The sequence below is a fragment of the Vulpes lagopus genome, chromosome 4 (genome assembly GCF_018345385.1).
Source record: "Vulpes lagopus strain Blue_001 chromosome 4, ASM1834538v1, whole genome shotgun sequence".
In the NCBI taxonomy this organism is placed as follows: domain Eukaryota; kingdom Metazoa; phylum Chordata; class Mammalia; order Carnivora; family Canidae; genus Vulpes; species Vulpes lagopus.
The window spans coordinates 33380436-33401958 of NC_054827.1; the positions used below are offsets into that span (position 1 = coordinate 33380436).

Here is a 21523-nt window from a genome sequence, read left to right on the forward strand (position 1 = left end):
ATAATATTTTAAGAGGCTTTTTTAAAGTGACAAAATAATTAAATAATTACTTCCTTGAATATGGTGGCCTTATTAAATGTCTTGAAATCAAGATAAAGTCCTCCAACTTTGTTCTTTGTCAGTTGTCTATATACAGCTTTGTATTCTCATAAAGGTTTTCAAATCAGCTTTTCTAGTTACATGCAGACACACAGATACACAGATGCAGAGGCTTACTTAGATTTTGATTGGAATGGTGTATAATTTATAAATAAATTAGGGGAAATTTATTTTAACAACATTGGATCTTCCAGTGTCCACTAACATGATTTATCTCTCCATTTATTGATGTCTTTTAAAAATTCTCTGTAGAGGGATGCCTGGGTGGCTCAGCGGTTGAGCGCTTGCCTGCCTTTGGCACAGGGCATGATCCTGGATTCCTGGGTTCGAGTCCCACATTGGGCTCCTTGCATGGAGCCTGCCTCTCCCTCTGCCTGTGTCTCTGCCTCTTTCTCTGTGTCTCTCATGGATAAATAAATAAAATCTTAAAAAATAAAAGTAAAATAAAAATTCTCTAAAATAAAAATTCTCTGAGATTTCATATATCTTCTGCTAAATTTATTCATAGCTATTTTATATATCCTGATGCTGTTATAACTGATATTGATTGTTTAAATTCATCTTCTAATTTTTCACTGCTAGGGTATATATATATATATATATATATATATATATATAGTCTATTTTTATACATATTTGTATATATAACCTTGCTGAATTTTTTTAACCTTGCTGAATTTATACATAAGGTCCATTTTTCTACCTTTAATGAGATATAATTGACATAATATTGTTTAAGACGTACAGCATAATGATTTGATATATGTGTATGTTGTGAAATATTTTCATAATTAGGTTAGTGAACACATCTATCATCTCACACAGTTGCTATGTGTGTGTATGTGTGTGTGTGTGTGTGCGATAAGAACCTTTAAGATCTACTTTCTTAGCAACTTTCAAATATACAATACAAATATATAATACAATTGTATTATTACTATGTCACTATATTCCTTTTCCATTCATCTATCAGTGGACACTTAGGTTGTTATCATGTCTTGGCTGTTGTAAATATAGATGTAATGAACATAGGGTACAAATACCTCCTTGAGACAGAGGTTTTCTTTTTTCCAGGTATATATACCCAGAAGTGGAACTGATGATTCATATGACAGCTCTATTTTTAGTTTTTTTCAGGAATCGCCACACTTTTCCATATTGTTGGTACCAATTTACATTCTTATCAACAGTGTACAAGGGTTCCATTTTCTTCACCAGCATTTATTATCTCTTGTCTTTTTGATAATAGTCATTCTAATAGATGTGAAATGATACCTGTAATTCCCTGATGATTAGTGATGCTGAGCATGTATCTTTCCATATACCTGTTGTCTATTTGAATATTCTCTTTGGAGAAATGTCTATTCAGGTCCTTTGACCATTTATTTTTTTAAAAAAGATTTTATTTATTTTTTTAAGAGAGAGAGTGGTGAGGAGGAGCAGGAGAGGGAGAAGCAGACTCCATGCTGAGTATAGAGCCCAATATGGAGCTCAATCTCATGATCCTGAGATCATGACTGAGCTGAAATCAAGAATTGGATGCCCAACTGACTAAGCCACCCAGGCACCATTTCTTTGACCATTTCTTTATCAGTTGTATGAGTTCCTAATACAGGGATTCTTATTTGGCTTTGATTGTGAGTTGTATGAGTTTCTAATATATTTTGGATATTAACCCTTTATCAGATCTGTATTTTGAAAACCTATTTTTCCTAATCTCTAAGTTGCCTTTTTGTTTTATTGATTGGTTCTTTTCCATGCAGAAACTTTTATAGTAATGAAACTTGTTGTTTGTGGTTTTGGTGTCATATCCATAAAATTATTGCCAAGACCAATGTCAAGATTTTTTTCACTATGTTTTCTTCTAATAGTTTTATAATTTCATTTCTTACATGTAAGTATTTAGTTCATTTTGAGTTCCTTTTTGTAAATGGTGTGAAATAGGAGTCCAGTTCCATTATTTGCATATTTCTAATACTATGTTAAATAAAAGTAGCAGGAATGGGATCCTTGTGTGTTATCCTGTGTGTTATCTGAGAGGAAAAGCTCTCAGTTTTCCACCTTTGAGTATGATAACTGTGAGCTTGTCATATATGGTCCTTATTATGTTAAGGTATATTCCCTCTATACCCACTTTGTTGAGATATCTTAATCATAAATGGATGTTGAATTTTATCTATTTTTTTATTCACTGTCCTGGTTTCTTATTTCTTTTTAAAATCTTCCTGTCTCGGGGATCCCTGGGTGGCTCAACGGTTTGGTGCCTGCCTTTGGCCCAGGGCGCGGGCCTGGAGTCCCGGGATCGAGTCCCACATCGGGCTCCGGGCATGGAGTCTGCTTATCCCTCTGCCTGTGTCTCTGCCTCTCTCTGTCTCTATGTCTAACATAAATAAATTTAAAAAAATCTTAAAATCTTCCTGTCTCATTTTTTGCTTTCTGTGGTTTTAATTGTACATCTCATGGGATTCTATTCCCTCTCCTCTCTTAGCATATCAATTATATTAAAAAAAAAAACTCCTTAGGCAGCTGTCATAGAGTTTACAGTATATATTTGCAACTAATTTGGTTGTAGTCTAGTTTGAATTAACTAACTGGACAAAAGTGGAACTAATCTAGTTTATTTTCATCAGGTATTGGAAGACATGCAGACATGGTAATGCAGGAAGAAGCTTAACATATAGTTCCCTAGAAACAGAAGGCATGCCTTGCAAGGGCCATAGAAGGAAGCATTAGGGTTGTTCAGGCAGCAAAGGGAGCATGGAGGAAATGTGGACAAGAGCCTTTGTTGGTTCTTTAAGGGAGGAATGGGTAAGGCAAAGTAAGCAGGCGTAGGTTTGGCTAGTTTGAATAATTTCGGCAGGCTTTCTTGCATAGAGACTGTGTCTGGTTTTCTGGTATCTGGCTCTACTACCTGATTTTGGCAGGTGGAGAGTGGCCTGAGTATGTGAGCCTCATAAAAGAGGTGGTAGGGTATATGGGCTGTAGGTTGATTGGTTTCCATATGAAAGGCACACTTGCAGGTAAGTTGTTTTACTATCTTAATTGGATAACCCTGGGAGGAGTCTAGCATTGGCAAGGCCCCAGATATCTAAACATCACAATACAGAAAATCAAAGTCATTTCTGTAACGAATGCAATTAACCCATTAATACAATTTGATTCATATTACCAAATTTCAGGGATAATGAAATTACAGAATACGGCATAAGTTGTGCTAAACAGCAAAGAAAGCATTTTATTATGAGAGTAAAAGGGAGAAACACAAGTGGAAGTATAAGGAATCCTTGTAGGCCAGTGCATAACTAAAGTACCTTGTATATAATGAGTCTTTATTTTTAAAAAAAATTTTAAGGGAATTAATTTTTTTAAAAGATTTTATTTATTTATTCATGATAGACACACACACACACACACACAGAGAGAGAGAGAGAGAGAGAGAGAGAGAGAGGCAGAGACACAGGCAGAGGGAGAAGCAGGCTCCATGCAGGGAGCCCGACGTGAGATTCCATCCCTGGTCTCCAGGATCGTGCCCTGGGCCAAAGGCAGGCGCTAAACCGCTGCTCCACCCAGGGATCCCCTATAATGAGTCTTTATATACATGAAGGCAAGACATATTATGGATCAAGGATGCCTTCTCTGAATAGTTCTTTATTTGCCACTTGTTCACAGTGCTGTAGCCTGGGTCATAAGGAACCCATCACCTTTTTAAAGACTATCTTTTAAGAACAGTTTTAGGTTCACCACATAACTGAGTGAAAGGTAACACAGACTACCCATATACCACTTGCCCACACACATGCACAGCCTCCCTCATTATCTACATCTCTCACCAGAATGGTATATATTTTACTAAGGATGAACCTACATTGACCCATCAAAATCACCCAAAGTCCATAGTTCACATTAGGACTCAATCTTGGCATTGTTTATGAGTTTGGACAAAAGATGATAGTTCTCCATTATCATAGTATTATTATGCAAAATATTTTCATTGCCCTAAAAATACTCTATGTTCTGCCTATTAATTTCTCCTCTCCCTGCCTGCAAAAATGGACCTTTTTATTGTCTCCATAGTTTTTTTATGCACTCCCATGTAGTTGGAATCATTCAGTATGTAGCCTTGCTTTTTTCACTTGGTAATATGCACTTAGACTTCCTCCATTTCTTTTCATGACTTGATAGCTCATTTCTTTTTAATGCTGCATAATATGCCATTGTCTGAAATATATCACAACTTATTTATCTGCTCACCTATTGAGGGACATTGTGGTTACTTGTGAGTTTTGGGAATTATGAATGAAGCTTCTATAAACATCTTTGTGTAGAAATTGGAAATGACCCAAAGGAGAACAATGATACTTCATGAGGGTTATTAATTTTCTATTGCTGTGTAACCTATTACAGCAAACTTAGCAGATGAAAACAATTCAGTTATGTGGGCCAAGAGTCTAGGTGCATGAGGTCAAGGTGTCAAGGAGTGCTGTAATTATCTCAGGGTTCAACCTTCCAAAGTTAGTCATTTTGCTATAGCAGATCTCATAAAATCTGTTTCAAACTCATGCATGTGGGCCTCCCTACAAGCCTACTTCATGATGTCACAGCTGGCTTCACCTGGAGAGACTGAGTGAGACTTAGAATCCAAGTCAGTCTTTTTTTTTTTTTTTCTTCTACCACATCACACAGGAAACCAGGAAGTCAGTCTTTTTATAATCTATCTTGGAAATGATGAGCCATCTGTTCTGCTACATTTAGTTAATTAGAAGAAAGTCAGTAAGTCCAACCTATACACACAGGGTAGGAATACACAAGGACGTGAATGCCAGGAGGTGGATCATTGGGATTCATGTCAGAGGCTGCCTACTACAAAGAGAATATACAATTGATTGTTAAAAGAAAAGATTAAAGTCATTTTATTTAAAATGACTCAAAGAATCAATACAGTATGGTGTTTGAGACTCTGTTAGATTAGCTAGGTAGCTAGTATTGTCATTAAGTATTAGTATTTTGAAATTAAACTATTTGTTCACTCATCCATATTTAATGTCTATGGTCCATATGCTTATATAACTCTACTACAGTTGTATCTACGTAGACATTTTGAATGCATTGATTTTAAAAATGAGTTTATGTACTATTTTTTATTATTTAGCATAGCATACACTTTTTATTATAGTAATTTTATTATAGAATAGTATAGGATTCTTAGCTAACTCTTTTCTTTTTCCTTATATTTAGTATCCAGAGGGTTTATCCTTGGAGTCATACACTGTCAGTATCGTGCAGTTGCTTGGCTTTAATCTGGGATTGAGTTATGATGATCCTGACATTTGCTATTGTTCAGGAGATGTTTGCACAATGTCACGTAAAGCAGTGTAAGATAATTTTCTTTATTGCACATATTCCTTTAAAATTTTTTGTTTGTTTTGGTTAGGAATTTTTATACTTCTTATTAACCAAACTACATTGACAATTATAGAACACTATACCCAACACTATAGAATACATTCTTTTCAAGTACAATGGAACACATGCCAAAATAGGACTGACACTCTTGCAGGCCTCTCCATGCCTGATGAAACTCTTCCTCCTTCCTAAATTCTGGAGTCTGGCTTGTATTTTTCTCCCTTGGCCAGATTGAAAGCAACCTCTAGGGAAAAAGCATATGAATTGTGTAAATTCAGTAATGCCGCATAAAGCTAAATGCTTTGATAATTCCATTTAAAACTGGCTTTGTACAATAAAGGATGAACAGTACAATTCATATTAACAATTAAGAAAATTGTTTTATTTAGAAAGACGTTAAATTGTAAATAAATAACACCATGACCCATTGAGAGAGACTACTGAGGAAAGGAAAACACTTTATTTTAGTGACATTAATAATATATTTTCCCTGCTTTATAAGTAGGGGACCCTATATTTCCACTTTGCTTGGGTTCCCACAAATTATGTGGCCAGTCCTGGTTGTTCCACATAAAGACTTGGTGTGCTTAGTATGTTCAATTTAAATTATTTTAGTTGGTGTGTAGCATTACCTCGTAGTGGTTTTAACCTGCATTTCTCTCTAAGTTAATGATGTTGAATGATGTTGAACATATTATCATGCTTAATAGCTTTGTATATCTTCTTTGAAGATACTATTCAAAAATCTTGTCAATTTAAAGAAAAACAAAGTAGAAATTTTCACACTTTTATTGAGTTGTAAGGATTGTTTATATTCTGGCTCGGAGTTCTTTACCAGATACCTGATTTTCAAATATTTCTTTCTTATTGCGCCTTTTTTGAGAAAAATTTTTTTATGAAGTATAATTTATCAATTTTTTGCATCATGGTTTTATAGCTCTTATATTAATTTTTATGATACATTTTGAATAAATTATGTATATGTGTTTAAGTTCCTTTTTATTTTTGGTAGGTAGGTTTCTGGTTATTCCAATGTCATTGTTTGAAAAGATCATCCTTTCCCCCACTTAATTAATCTTTTGTACTTTCATGTGTATTTTATTATCAGCTTTCTAATTTTTATGAAAACTCTTGCTAAGATTTTGGTAAGTATTGTGTTGTTTAATTGCATAGGCCAATAATGGGAGAACTGCCATCTTAATAATGTTGAGTCTTTTAATCCTTGAGTATGATATATGTCTTTATTAATTTGGGTCTTCTTTAATTTTTTTCAGTAATATATTGTTTTTTACAGTTTACATGTCTTGTACTTGTTTTTGTTAAATTTATCTTCAAATATTTTATTCCTTTTTATTTTTTTTTTTACTATTATGAATAGAATTGTTTTCTTTATTTCATTTTCAGATCGTTCATTGCTAGTTCATTTGCTGTATTGCTAGTCCAATGGAAAGCTTTTCTGGTAGGCAGGTTACTATTACTAGGTTTCCCTGTCAGTGTTTATCTGTCCCAAACCTAATCAATACTGGGATTTCCTCTGAGAAGGACATGAAGTGCAGCTAGAACAGTATAAGTTCACTTACAACGCCTTTCTGCTGTTTTCCCATGTTCTAACTGTGTAATTTCTGGCCAGGGCTTCCAGGCTTTAAACAATTTGTGTTTAGTTTCTACAGAATTTTGGCATCTGCCAAGAATTTAGAATCACATTCTCTATTCAGCTGTTAATTTTGGAATCCATATTTAGTTTTATAAGATTTTCCCTGTTTTTAGTTTTGAGTTTTTGGCTCATGATTTTTATTTGTTTGTTGATAAGAAATGTAAGAGTGGAGTATTAATAAAATTCAATTTAGTTCTATAATGTCAAGAATTTAGAAATTAAGGGCTCAGTTGATTAAGCACCTGACTCTTTATTTTGGCTCAAGTCATGATCTCAGGATTGTGAGCTTGACCCTGGTGTGGAGCCTGCTTAAGATTCTCTCTCCAGGGGGAGGGGCAAGGGGGAGGTAGGGAGGGGGTGGGAGGAGTAGGGGCACCCTGAGATTGTCCTGTTCCTCAAACACAGCCAGATAGTTATAAAATCATTATTAACACCCAAGAAATCAATCTGATTCTGAAAGAACAAAATCTGCCAAGTCTTAAGTAGAAAAATGGCCACATTTTGGGAGGTAAGAGGTGGTAAGTTCATTTGGGGTAGATAAAGCTGTGGATCTGGTGGTAGGGAGGGAACCTGCTTATAGCTGCTATGGCAAGGTATTAGAAGCTGCAGAGCACAAAATCTGAACCTTTGGAAGTTTGCTACTGTCTGGAATGTGCCTGGCTTAAAGCTCCTTAGATGGCAAAGAAGGATAGAATCCCAAGAGTGACAGGGTGCCCTGAGGATACCCTGGAATGCAGGAAGAATGGGTGGTGCCAAGTTGATGCACTGTTCCCAGGCATGGGAACCAGGAAGCCAGAGGAGAGGAGCAGATCTTAGTGCTGGCTTTTACTATAAACGATGAACTGTGGCATGGTCCTGCAACAGTTTTCCTGGGATGAGAGCAGTGAGTCTTGTTGCCAGCTTTCTGCTATAAACTTTGAACTGCTAAATGGTCGTGTGACTACTTTCCTGGGACTGACTGGCATGCATGGTGACATCCTCCCCAGGAGGAACAGTGCAGGTCCATGCCACAAGAGTTCCTGAAATTTGGAGTTTTGAAACTCAGTTGCATGCCTGAGATAGAAAGGCTTGGACACAGGCGGGGTGACATAGGGTTCAGATGGAAACCGGGGACACAGATGTGACTGATTGCTCTTCTGTGAGGGCTCACTGAAGAGTAGGAGGTACACACTTCCAGCTTGGAGGCTAGAAAGCTGGTCACAGCAATTTTCATCCCCACCATCAGTGTTGAAAGGCTTCAGGAAACAAACCAGTACCACCTAGTGAAGGCCATGGCCACCTACACTTAGCTCTGCCGCCCCCTGTGCCCTGGAAATGCATTCCCAGCAAAACAAGTCAGCCTGAGAATCAGCACAGCAGTGCCCTTCCCCAGAATACCAGCACAAACAACTAGCTCACACTAAGATTATTGGACACAGAGTACTGCAAGCATTAGCTCTAGGGGAAGTAGGATGTAGCTTCCTTTTTACTTTTATTCTTATTTTTTCATTTATTTTATGTTTTCTGATTCCTTTTTAAATATTTTATTTATTATAAAATTTATTTATTAATAAATTTAAAATTTATTAAATTTTAAAAGTTTTATTTTTATATATATATGTACACATATATATAGTTTGTTTTTTTTTTGCTTACTTCCATCTTACTTCATTTCTTTTTTTATCTTGGGACCTAGATTCTTTTAACAAGCAGACCAAAACACACCTTGTTTTTTGCTTTTCTTGTCCCCCCACCCCCGCTGCCCCATTTTCTTTGTTTTACTTTGTTGTTGTTGTTTGATCTTCTTTCTCTTTCTTTTTTTTTTCCTTTCTGGACAAAAAGATGAGATGGAAGAATTCACCCCAAAATAAAGAACACGAGGTAGAACACATGGCCAGGGATTTAACCAATATATATATAAGTAAGATGTCTGAAGTAGAATTTAAAGCGATTGTTATAAGGATACTAGTTGGGCTTGAAAAAGACATAGAAGACACTAGAGAATTCCTTACTGTGGAGATAACAGAACTAAAATCTAGCCAGGCCAAAATTAAAAATACTATAACCAAGATGCAGTCCCAAGTGGAAGCCACAAACACAAGGATGGAGAAATCAGAAAAGTGGATTAATGATATAAGAAGATAAAATTATGGAAAATAATGAAGCTTAAAAGAAGAGGGAGAGAAAACTGTTAGATCACCAAGATAGACTTAGGGAACTCAGCAATTCCATAAAGTGAAATGATATCCATATCATAGGAGTCCAAAAAGAAAAGCAGGGAAAAGGGGCAGAAGGTTTATTAGAACAAATTATAGCTGAGAACTTCCCTAATCTGGGGATGGAAATGGGCATTCAAGTCTAAAAAGAACAGAGAACTCCCCTCAAAATCAACAAAAAGAGGTCAATTCCATGACATATCACAAGGAACTTGCAAAATCCAAAAGACTCCACCTCAAAATTGCTAGAACTGATACAGGAAAATTCGGTAAAGTCACAGGATATACAGTCAATGCACAGAAATCTGTTGCATTTCTATACACTTCTGAAGCAGCAGAAAGGGAAATCAAAGAATCAATCCCATTTGCAATTGCACCAAAAACCATACGATACCTAGGAATAAACTTAACCAAAGAGGTAAAGGATCTATACCCTGTAGAATGTATAAAGAAATTGAAGAAGACACAAAAAATGGAAAAACATTCCATGTTCATGGATTGGAAGAACAAATATTGTTAAAATGTCTATGCTATCCAACATACACATTCATTGCAATCCCTACCAAAATAACACTAGCATTTTTCAGAGAGCCAGAACAAAGAATCCTAAAATTTGTATGCAACCAGAAAAGACCCCAAACATCCAAAGTAATGTTTCAAAAGAAAAGCACAACTGAAGGCATCAGAATTCCAGACTTCAAGCTGTTTTACAAAGCTGTGATCATCAAGACAGTATGGTAGTGGCACAAAAGCAGACACATAGATTAATGGAAGAGACTAGAGAATCCAAAAACGGATCCTCAGTTCTCTCTATAGTCAACTAGTCTTCGACAAAACAGGAAAGAATATCCAGTGGGGGGAAAAGAAAGTCTCTTCAACAAATGATGTTGGGGAAATCAGACAGCCACCTGCAGAAGAATAAAACTGGATCACTTTCTTACACCACACACAAAGCAAAGTGAATGAAAGACATAAATGGGAGACCGAAAACCACCAAAATCCTTGAGGAGAACACAGGCAACAACAACCTCTTTGACCTCAGCTGCAGCAACTTCTTGATAGACACATCTCCAGAAGCAAGGGAAAGAAAAGCAAAAATGAACTCTCAGAACTTCATCAGGATAAAAAAGCTCCTACATAGCAAAGGAAACAGTCAACACTGAAAGGCAACCCACCGAATGGGAGAAGATATTTGCAAATGACATATCAAATAAAGGGCTAATATCCAAGATCTATAAAGGACTTGTCAAACTCAACACCCAGAAAACAAACAATCCAGTCATGAAATGGGCAGAAGACATGAGCAGACATTTCTCCAAAGAAGACCTACACATAGCCATTGATTGGCACATGAAAAAATGCTCCATATCACTTGTCATCATAGGGTGTATTAGGTTATGCAAAATAAGTCAGTCAGAAAAAGATAAATATATGACTTCACTAAGATGTGAATCTAAGAAACAAAACAGATGAACATAGGGGAAGGGAAGGAAAAATAAGATAAAAAAGAGAGACACAAACAATATGAGACTCTTATCAATAGGGAACAAACAGGGTTGCTGGAGGTGGGCAGAAGGATGGGGCAATTGGGTGATGGGTAATAAGGGGGGCATTTGGTTGCCTAATTTGTTGGCATATAATTATTTGTAATCTCTTAGGATTGTATTTCTTCAATGTCAACAGGTTTTTATTTGAAATGTTCAATTATGTTGAGCAAAAGCTCTAAAAATACTATTAAAATTAATACAAACATGTTTATATTATCATTACAAGAATTTTGTTATATTAAAATCATATTAAAATTTTAAAAATGTTAAATACTGAGGCTTAAAATTTAAAATTCAGTTGTTTGGCATTGGGAAAGTAAATAAAATGAACACAGTGCTTATATTTACAGATTTAATAATGGTCACAAGATAGATAAAAAAATACTGTGACTTTTTAAAAACAGGATGGATGACAATAAAAAGATTTTGTATTTTTTTTCATTACAATAATTTTCTTGGTGAAACTTAAAATGTGTGATACAACAATAGTATGTTTTGCAATGCAGTGAATATTTTTAAAAATGTGCTTTTTTTCCCCACAATGCTTTTTAAATCTCTTTTCAGAATACCATACATTAGTGGAAATGCAGATATACAGCAATAATTTTTGTCATATCCATTTTTTAAAAATATTTTAGGCAGTCTGGGGGTGTAAAGGAGTTTAGCACCTGTAATTTGGATGACTTCAAATACTTAGCTTCACATTCTGGCTTTGAATGTCTTCAGAACATCCTTCCTGAAATACCAGTTTATAAACAAAGACAGAAGAGAGTATGTGGTAATGGGATATTGGAAGAAGGTGAACAATGTGATTGTGGCACTATACAGGTTAGTAGAAAATTTTTAAATTAAAAAAATTCCTATATGTATCTGTATATAGGTAAAAAGTATGTGTATATATGTGTATAAGGTAAAAAAGATGAAGACCTTGTTTCTTAGAAAAACAAATTGAAAAAGATCGACTTTGGGGAAGATGGAAGCCTTCAAGTTTCTGATTTTTGCCTTTTTTTTGAAGTGGTACCAAAAGCCTTTTAGATAATGTTTACCTTCATAGATTGCCTTCTGATATTTAGTGTATGTGTCAACTCCAAATTCATAATTAGTTATCACGAAGGGTGTCTAAGGATTTGAGATATACCCTTAATACAAACAATAACAAAGACAGGAATATCTAAAGAAATAGACTGTTACCAGTGGAATTGCAAAATGCATTGTTTGCTATATAAAGCAGAAAGCTTTCTATTGACAGATGATGCCAGTTGAAAGTATGTTTTTAAAAAAATCTATCACCTGTAGAAAATATAAAAATGTAGCTATAGAAAATTGTGGCTCTACGACTCAGTGTGAGAGGAGAACAGATTTCAGGGATGAAAATCACTGGAAATACAGGGGAAAACCCTGAAAGTGAGAGAAACTGTGAAAGTGGTACAACCTAAAATCTGATGATCAATTTTACAGATATTTGGCTTACTGCTAAAATATGCATGGCCCAGAATTACCCTATAGGACAAAAAAATATGATGAGACTCTTAAAGATATAGGTGCCCCAGGTAAGCCCTGTGAGTTTGACTGGGACTGCAACTGGAAATTAAACATAAACCTTAAGAAACAAGGAAATTACAGATAATTTGTACTCTGAAACCTAAGTGTTCTCTCTGCCTAAATCCTTGGCTGAATGTCACATTCACCAGAGAATCAGGCTAAAAATTCAGCAGTTGGAAGCCATATCAGTTGAGCAGAGATAGTTGTTGGAGAGGTAAAGTTTATAGTTTGTACCCAGGTTACTTAACTGCCTACTGGGCAAAAAATAAACAAACAAAAAGCATCTAGAAGGATACAGCTGAATACAGGCATTATATTGTTGTACCTATAATCTAACTATTAACCAAAAATTACTAGACATTCAAAGAATTGGGAAAATGTGAACCAGATTTAGGAAAAATATGCAGTTAAAGGAAACTGACTCTGAGAAGTCAAAGATATTGTATTTATCAGATAAAGACTTCACAGTAGTTATTTTTTAATATATTAGGAGCATTAAAGGAAATTATGCTCAAATAATTTAAGGAAAAAAATTATCCTTGTGAATGAGCAGCTGAAGTATATCAACAGTAGAAGTTCACTATAAAAAAAACCCATATAAATTTAAAGTCTAGAAATGAAAAGTACAATAACTGAAATAAAACAAAAAGCCGAAGAATTAATGAACTTGACCAAAAGCAGAATAATCAATGAAGTTGATCAATAGAACAATAAAAACATATAATCTATGGAACAGAGGGCAAAAGAGTTGAAGAAAAACAACAAAACCTTAGACACCTGAGAGGAAATATTAAGCCCAATGTAAGTGTAATTGGATTTCAAGATAAAGGAAAGAGAAAATAGGTGACAGAAAAAAATTTGTAGGAGTAGTGCTGATTATTTTCCAAATTTGAAGGAAAACATTTACTTATGAATCCAAGATGCTCGTTAAACTTTAAGTATATAGGCACGAAAAAACCCCACTTCTATACACAGATCAATAAAACCCCCAGAGTCCCAACACGAAAACTTAATTTCAGCCTAAAAAAATGACATATTAGGTACAGGATACAATGATACAAAATATAGCTAACTTCCTAAAAGTCATGGAGGTCAGTAGACTTTTAAATGACAAACATACTGAAAGAAAAAAGATCAAGGAAAAAGGTATCTATATTCAAAGAAGTTATCCTTTAAAGTGGAAGCAAATAAAATTATTCTCAGTTAAGCAAAAGCTGAGACAGTATGTCACAATAAACTTACACTACAGAAAATTCTAAGACTTTAAAATGTTTTAGGCTGAAGGGCCAACACAATGGATGATCAGTCTGATTTATAAGAGGATGAGCAAGGGAATTGGTAAATATGTGAGTAAATATAAATAATTATATGTGTCCTTTTTCTTTTCTGCTGTTAATTTTACTAACTACATTATATACATGCACAATATGTAAATACATATAATTATTCACTATGCATTGATATATACACCATACATATATGTGCATATAAATATGTATTTACATTTGTATTTATTATGCACATATACACCCATATATGTATGGATATGTATGTGTTAATGGATTAATATATGTATATATACATATAAACACTAATACATGAGCACATATACACACTTATGTGTATATACCTGTGTCTACATATCTATAGCTATATAATAATATAACAGCATTAAATATGAAAGGGTACATTGAAATAAGCTGTTACAAGGTTTCTATAATTTACTTGAAGAAAATCGGTAGTAATTTTAAGTAGATTATAGTATTTCAAAGAAACTGTAAATCCTAGGGCAAATATTGAAAAATTATGCAGACATACAGCTAAAAAGCCAATAGAGGATTTATTGGCTAGATACAAAACATATTTCATCAGCATAAAATAAGACAAGAAGGGAAAAATTGAGGAACAAACACAAGATGAGATAGAGACAAATGGCAAAATAACAAATTGAAATACAGGTGTATTAATAATTACGTTAAATACAAATAGGACAGGCACTCTAATCAAAAGGCAAAGGTTGTCAGACTAGATAAAAATCAAGTGACAATCACATGCTATCAGTAAGAGATTCTTTTTAACCCCAAATACTCTGTATTGTAGAAAGTAATAGAACAGAAAAGGATATAACAAGCAAACAGCAAATATAAAAGAGCTATAGTGACTATATTAATATATATTGTAGAGACATAGTAATGCTTCAAAATGATAAAAGGATAAATACATAAGATATAACAATAATAAATATATAAATTCATAAAAACATATTTACATATATACACACATTAAATCTTCAAATTTCATGAAGCAATCACTGGCAGAACTAATGGGAGAAACTTAAAAATCTACTATAATATTTGGAGATTTATTTCGCATCTCTCATTAACTGATAGAACAACTAGAAAAAAAAAAAGCAAGGATATAGAAGACCTGAACAGTACTACAAACCACCTTAATGTAATGATATTTATTGGTTACTATATTTAACAACTTAAATATATAATTCCTATAAAAAGAAATTGGAATATTTATTAGGATAGAATATATTTTGAGGCATGAAATAAATCTCAACATATTTATTTTATGTTGAGAATTAAATTAGAAATCAAGTTTAATAAAATATTTTAAGAAGCCCCCAATATTTGGAAATTAAACTGTAACTTCTAAATGGCCCTTGGCTCAAAGAAAAAATTACAAAAGCAATTTTAGGATATATATTTAACATTATGTACATTTAAACATAATGTCAAAATCTATGAGATTCATTTAAAACATTACAAGGAAAATCTATAGAAATAAAAGATTATATTAGAGAAGAAGAAAGGTAAAAAATCAATTAGAATGCTTCGGGTAACTAAAATACTAGTCTAAGTTAAACCTAATATAAATAGAAGGAAATAATGATAAAAGTAGAAATCAATGAGATAGAAATCAGAGAATGAAAATAAAAGCCAGTGCTTTGACAATAATCAGTGCTTTTGACAATAATATTTGATAGGTCTCTTGCTGTGCTGATGAAAGAGGAAATGAAAAGAAAAGAGGAAAGAGGAAGATGAAAGAAAAAAGAAATTTCTAGTATCAGGAACAAAAGAGGATACATTACTTACTGCACATCCTACATATGTTTAAAATAAGGAATATTAAAAACTACTCTGTATAAATAAATTTGGCAATTTAGTTGGAATTGGCAAGTTTCTTAAAAGACAAATTATCATAATTGATGTGAGAAGAGACCATTTGAATTTGTCTATTTTACAGACTTGTACGCATAAAGCCTGCTGTGACCCTAGATCGTGTGTAATAAAAACTGGTAAACAATGTGGTTCTGGGGAATGCTGCACGCTAGATTGCAAGGTAAGAGGCAATCTATTTTATAGTAGCTCAGCATTAAATTCCTTGTATTTCTTGAAATACTTGTTTCAAAGAGATGGAAAGTATGTTAATATCCTATCAGCCCTTTTCATTGTATCATATCCAAAAACATTGGACCCCTCTTACTCTTCTGTCCATTCAATAATATGTCATTTTCAGGACTCTCATGTATGACATAATGCTTGATGATTCTCCTCTCTCAACTTGACTTCACATCTCTATACTATATTACAAATCTTTCTTGTACCCATTGAGATATTTCTGTAATCAAAATACATCTGAGCAACCCTCTTAAGGTCTTTTCTTTTTTAAAAAATAAATTCAATTAGAGTTCAGTAATTCTTCAGTTGCATAGAACATCCAGGTCTTATTTTCTAACACCATATCTTACATGGGGTCAAGAAGTTAGTTTTGTTTTGTTCTTTTCCATTAGCTAAATTCTCTTCATCTTCTTGTAAAGTCTTCTTGCACACTTGTGTGCAAGTGTGTGTTCCTTTGCAATTCAGTTATTGTTACAATCAACCAACCCCTCTTTATTGAAAACATTTAAAGAATTCCTGAATAATTTACCTACACCGGAACAATTAACTGGAATCCTAAAGAAAAAAGAAACTTCTGAAAAAGGCAAATGGCAGATGTCCATAAGATTGGAGAATGAATAAGCTTTTATCTTTAAATTTTTTCCCAAGATTTATTGAGATAAATTGACATATAACATTGTGTAAGTTTAAGGTGTACAATGTAATGATTTCATATAAGTATATATTTTTAAATGATTGCAATAAGGTTAAAACATCCACCACTTTACATAGAAAGAACACTTAACATTTAGTAAGAAACTTTCAAGTAAATAATATATTATTAACTTTAGTCACTATGCTGTACGTTAGATCCCCAGACTGATTCATTTTATTGCTGAAAATTTGCACCCTTAACCAACATCTTTCCATTTCCCCCACAGTTTTATTTCTTGTTTTCTGATTTGGATGACTTTTAATTCTTTTTTCTTGCCTATTTGCTCTTACTAGGACTTCTAATGCTTTATTAAGTGGTAAGAATGGAGAACTTTGTCTTATTTTTGATCTCATAGGAAGATTTCAGTTTTTCACTATTGAAAATCATTAGTTCAAGTTTGTCATATATAGCCTTTATTATATTGATATATGTTTGTTCTATACCAAAACTGTTGAAAGCTTTTGTCATAAAAGTGTGTTGCATTTTGTCAGATTTTTTTCCTGCATCACTTTGGAGGGTTATATGAGTTTTACCCCTACTTCTATTAATGGGGTGTATTATGTGCATTGATTTCTGGTTGAATCATACTTGCATGCCAGGAATACATCTCACTTGATCTTGGCATATGATACTTTTAATGTGCTGTTGAATTTGGTGTGTTAGTATTTTGTTGAGAAAGTTTGCATCTGTATTCATCAGGGATATTGGCCTGTAATTTTCTTTTCTTGTAGTATCCTTACCTGTCTTTGGTATCAGAGTAAAGTTGGCCTTATAAAATGAGTTTGGGAGTGTTCCCTCATTTTTAATTTTTGGGAGTCAGAAATATAAGCATTAATTCTTTAAATATCTCATAGAATTCCCCTGTGAAACCATCTACTTCTGGTCTTTTCTTTGTTAGAAGGTTTAATAATAAATTCAGTCCCTTTAGTTGTGATTGGTTTGCTGAAGTTTTCCATTTCTTCATGATTCAGTCTTGCTAGGTTGTCTGTCTCTAGGAATTTATTCATTTCTACTAAAGGGTTATGCAATTGGTAGGTAGATAATTGTTATAGTTGCCTCTTATGATACTTTGTATTTCTATTATATCAATTTTAGTGTCTCCTCTTTCTTTTATAATTTTATTTTATTGAGTCCTATCACTTTTTCTTTGTTAGTCTAGCTAAAGATTTGCCTTTTTTTTATTTTATTTTTTTAAGATTTGCCTTTTTAAAAATCTTTTCAAAACCCAACTCCTGGTTTAATTGATTTTTTTCCCCGTTTGGCTCTTTGGTCTGTTCCATGTATTTCTGCCTGGTCTTTGTTATTTCCTCCCTTATACTAACTTGGGACTAAGTTTGTTTTCCTTTTTTACTTTCTTTGGGGATAAAGTTAGGTTATTTGAGATTTTTTTTTAATGTAGACATTTATTGCTGTAAACTTAGAACTACTTTTGCTATATCCCGTATGTTTTGGTAATGTTTTTTGTTTTGTTTTATTTTTGTTTATTTCAAGATGCTTTTCTGATATTGTTTTTCCTTCTTTGGTCCATTGGTTGTTCAGGAGTATGATGTTAAGTTGCAGATTTTGTGCATTTTTCTGCTTTTTTTAAGGTTTTATACCATTGTGCATGGAAATGATATTAGATTTTATTTCAATTCCCTTAAATTTCATAAAACTTGCTTTGTGGACCAACATATGTTTTATCCCAGAGAATGTTCCATGTGTGTTTGAGGAGAATGTGTATTTTGTTCCAGTTGGAAGGTCCATTTGGTCTATAGTTTTATTCAGGCCTGCCATTTTCTTCCCGATTCAATTTCTCATTGATCTATCCAATGTTAATAGTAGGGTATTGATGTCCTTTACTATTATTGAATTGCTGTCTATATATCCCTTCAGTCTGTCAATATTACTTAAGTTTTTAGGTACTCCAATATTTGGTGTATATATAGTTAAAACAAGTGTTATATTCATTTTTCTTGGTTTTTTTTTTGTGTGTGTGTGTTTGTGTGCAAGTGTGTGTGTGTGTGTGTGTGTGTGTGTGTATGTGACTGATTTGATTGCAAGTCTATTTTATCTGATTTAAGAATAGCAAACCCTGCTGTCTTTTGGTTACCATTTGTATTGAATATTTTTTCCTTTCCTTTATTTTCAGCATAAAAATGTCCTTAAAGGTAAATTCAGCTTCTTATAGCCAGTTTATTATTGGATCTTGCTTTTTATACATTTTCCACTCTGTCTTTTGGTTAGAGAAAATCCATTTATGTTTAAAGTAATCACTGATAGTTAAGAACTTTCATTGCCATTTTGTTAATCATTTCCTGGTTTTATTTTTTTGTGTTCTCTTTCTCTTCATTCTTCTCTTGTCTTTCTTTGTGATTTATTTTTTTGGTAGTGGTGTGCTTTAATTTGTTTCTCTTTCTTCATTGTGATCATCATAAGGCTTACACAAAACATTTTATAGATACAATAGTCTATTTTATAAGTTTTTTTAAAAGATTGTATTTATTTATTCATGAGAGACATAGAGAGAGGCAGAGACATAGAGGGAGAAGCAGGCTCCTTGTGGGGAGCCCAATGTGGTACTTGAACCCAGGATCTTGGAATCATGCTCTGAGCTGAAGTCAGATGTTCAACCACTGAGCCACTCAGGCATCCCTATTTTTTAAGTTTTTTTTTTAAGTTTTTTTATTATTATTTATTTATGATAGTCACAGAGAGAGAGAGAGAGAGGCAGAGACACAGGCAGAGAGAGAAGCAGGCTCCATGCGCCGGGAGCCCGATGTGGGATTCGATCCCGGGTCTCCAGGATCGCGCCCTGGGCCAAAGGCAGGCGCCGAACCGCTGCGCCACCCAGGGATCCCTATTTTTTAAGTTTTTAATTCTAGTTACTTAACATACAGTGTTATATTAATTTTAGGTATACAATATAATAATTCAGTATTCCAGTAGTTCCATATTTCTCCCTGTGGTCATCACAGTAAGTTAACTCCTTAATTTCCATCACATAGTTAACCCCTTGCCTCACCTACCTTCCCTCTGATAACCATCAACTTGTTCTCCATAATTAAAAATCTTTTTCTTGATTTGACTCTCTGTCTCTCATTTTTTCTCGTTGCTTATTTGTTTTATTTCCTAAGGCCCACATATGAGTGAAATCATATGGTATTTGTCTTCCTCTGTCTGATTTATTTCACTTAGTATTATACTCTAGCTCCATCCAAGTCATTGCAATGGCAATATTTTATTCTTTTTAATGGCTGAATAATATTGCATTGCATATATATATACCACATCTTCTTTACCCATTCATCAATCAGTGGACAGTTAGGCTACTTCCATATCTTGGCTATTGTAAATAGTGCTGCTATAAACATCTGGGTGCATGTATCCCTTTAAATTAGTGTTTTTGTTTTCTTTGGGTAAATACAATAATAGTAAATAGTGCAATTGTCAGAGTATAAGGTAGTTTTATTTTTATTTTTAAAATTTTTAATTTAAATTCCCATTTAGTTAAAATACAGTGTAATCTTAGTTTCAGGTATACATATAGTGATTCAAAACTTCCATACAACACCTGATGTTCATCACGAGTGCACTCCTTAATCTCCATTACTTATAATAGTCTGTTTTAAGCTGATAATTACCTATCTTCAATCACATACTAAAGCTTTACATTTCTTTTTTTTTTTTTTTCAGTTCATGTGGGTTGTTTACTACAGCAGTAGGCAATTTGACATATAGCAACAACAACAACAACAACAACAACAACAACAGAAGTTTCAGTAACACATTTTATGAAAAAGTAAACTACACTATAAAATCCAGGCTCTAATCCTATCATTTCAAGTTGAAGTGGATCATTATGAAATCAAACAGATTTGAACTTTGCTTGTATCTGAAGACCAATGTAAGTTAGCAGGAGGCAGAGTTCCTGAGGCAAAGATGGGAAAGTGCTACTCATTGGTTTCCTCGGAGTGTTTCTTGTTTGATGGCTACTGAATGTTCCTCAGCATCATTGACTGGTTTGTGTGAGGGCAGGGATGGTCCAGGGGGAGTATGGGCAGCACCAGGCACTGTTTGTCCTTCTCCGATTGACTTATTTCACTCAGCATGATACCCTCCAGTTCCATCCACGTTGAAGCAAATGGTGGGTATTTGTCATTTCTAATTGCTGAGTAATATTCCATTGTATACATAAACCACATCTTCTTTATCCATTCATCTTTCGATGGACACCGAGGCTCCTTCCACAGTTTGGCTATTGTGGCCATTGCTGCTAGAAACATCGGGGTGCAGGTGTCCCGATGTTTCATTGCATCTGAATCTTTGGGGTAAATCCCCAACAGTGCAATTGTTGGGTCGTAGGGCAGGTCTATTTTTAACTCTTTGAGGAACCTCCACACAGTTTTCCGAGTGGCTGCACCAGTTCACATTCCCACCAACAGTGTAAGAGGGTTCCCTTTTCTCCACATCCTCTCCAACATTTGTTGTTTCCTGCCTTGTTAATTTTCCCCATTCTCACTGGTGTGAGGTGGTATCTCATTGTGGTTTTGATTTGTATTTCCCTGATGGCAAGTGATGCAGAGCATTTTCTCATGTGCATGTTGGCCATGTCGGTGTCTTCCTCTGTGAGATTTCTCTTCATGTCTTTTGCCCATTTCATGATTGGATTGTTTGTTTCTTTAGTGTTGAGTTTAATAAGTTCTTTATAGATTTTGTAAACTAGCCCTTTATCTGATATGTCATTTGCAAATATCTTCTCCCATTCTGTAGGTTGTCTTTTAGTTTTGTTGACTGTATCCTTTGCTGTGCGAAAGCTTCTTATCTTGATGAAGTCCCACTAGTTCATTTTTGCTTTTGTTTCTTTTGCCTTTGTGGATGTATCTTGCAAGAAGTTACTGTGGCCGAGTTCAAAAAGGGTGTTGCCTGTGTTCTCTGCTATGATTTTGATGGACTCTTTTTTTTTTTTTTTTGATTTTGATGGACTCTTGTCTCACATT

The 21523-nt window shown here is 34.0% G+C and overlaps 1 protein-coding gene across 1 annotated transcript in view; it reads left to right on the plus strand.

Moving 5' to 3' along the window:
• The window catches only part of LOC121488699 (disintegrin and metalloproteinase domain-containing protein 5-like), a 142664-nt gene that overhangs the window by 35509 nt on the left and 85632 nt on the right, over positions 1-21523 (plus strand). Inside the window, exons 11-13 of the mRNA XM_041751040.1 lie at positions 5335-5471; positions 11537-11726; positions 15696-15791. Of these exons, the coding sequence (XP_041606974.1) occupies positions 5335-5471; positions 11537-11726; positions 15696-15791 (423 nt within the window). The remainder of the gene's footprint in view (positions 1-5334; positions 5472-11536; positions 11727-15695; positions 15792-21523) is intronic.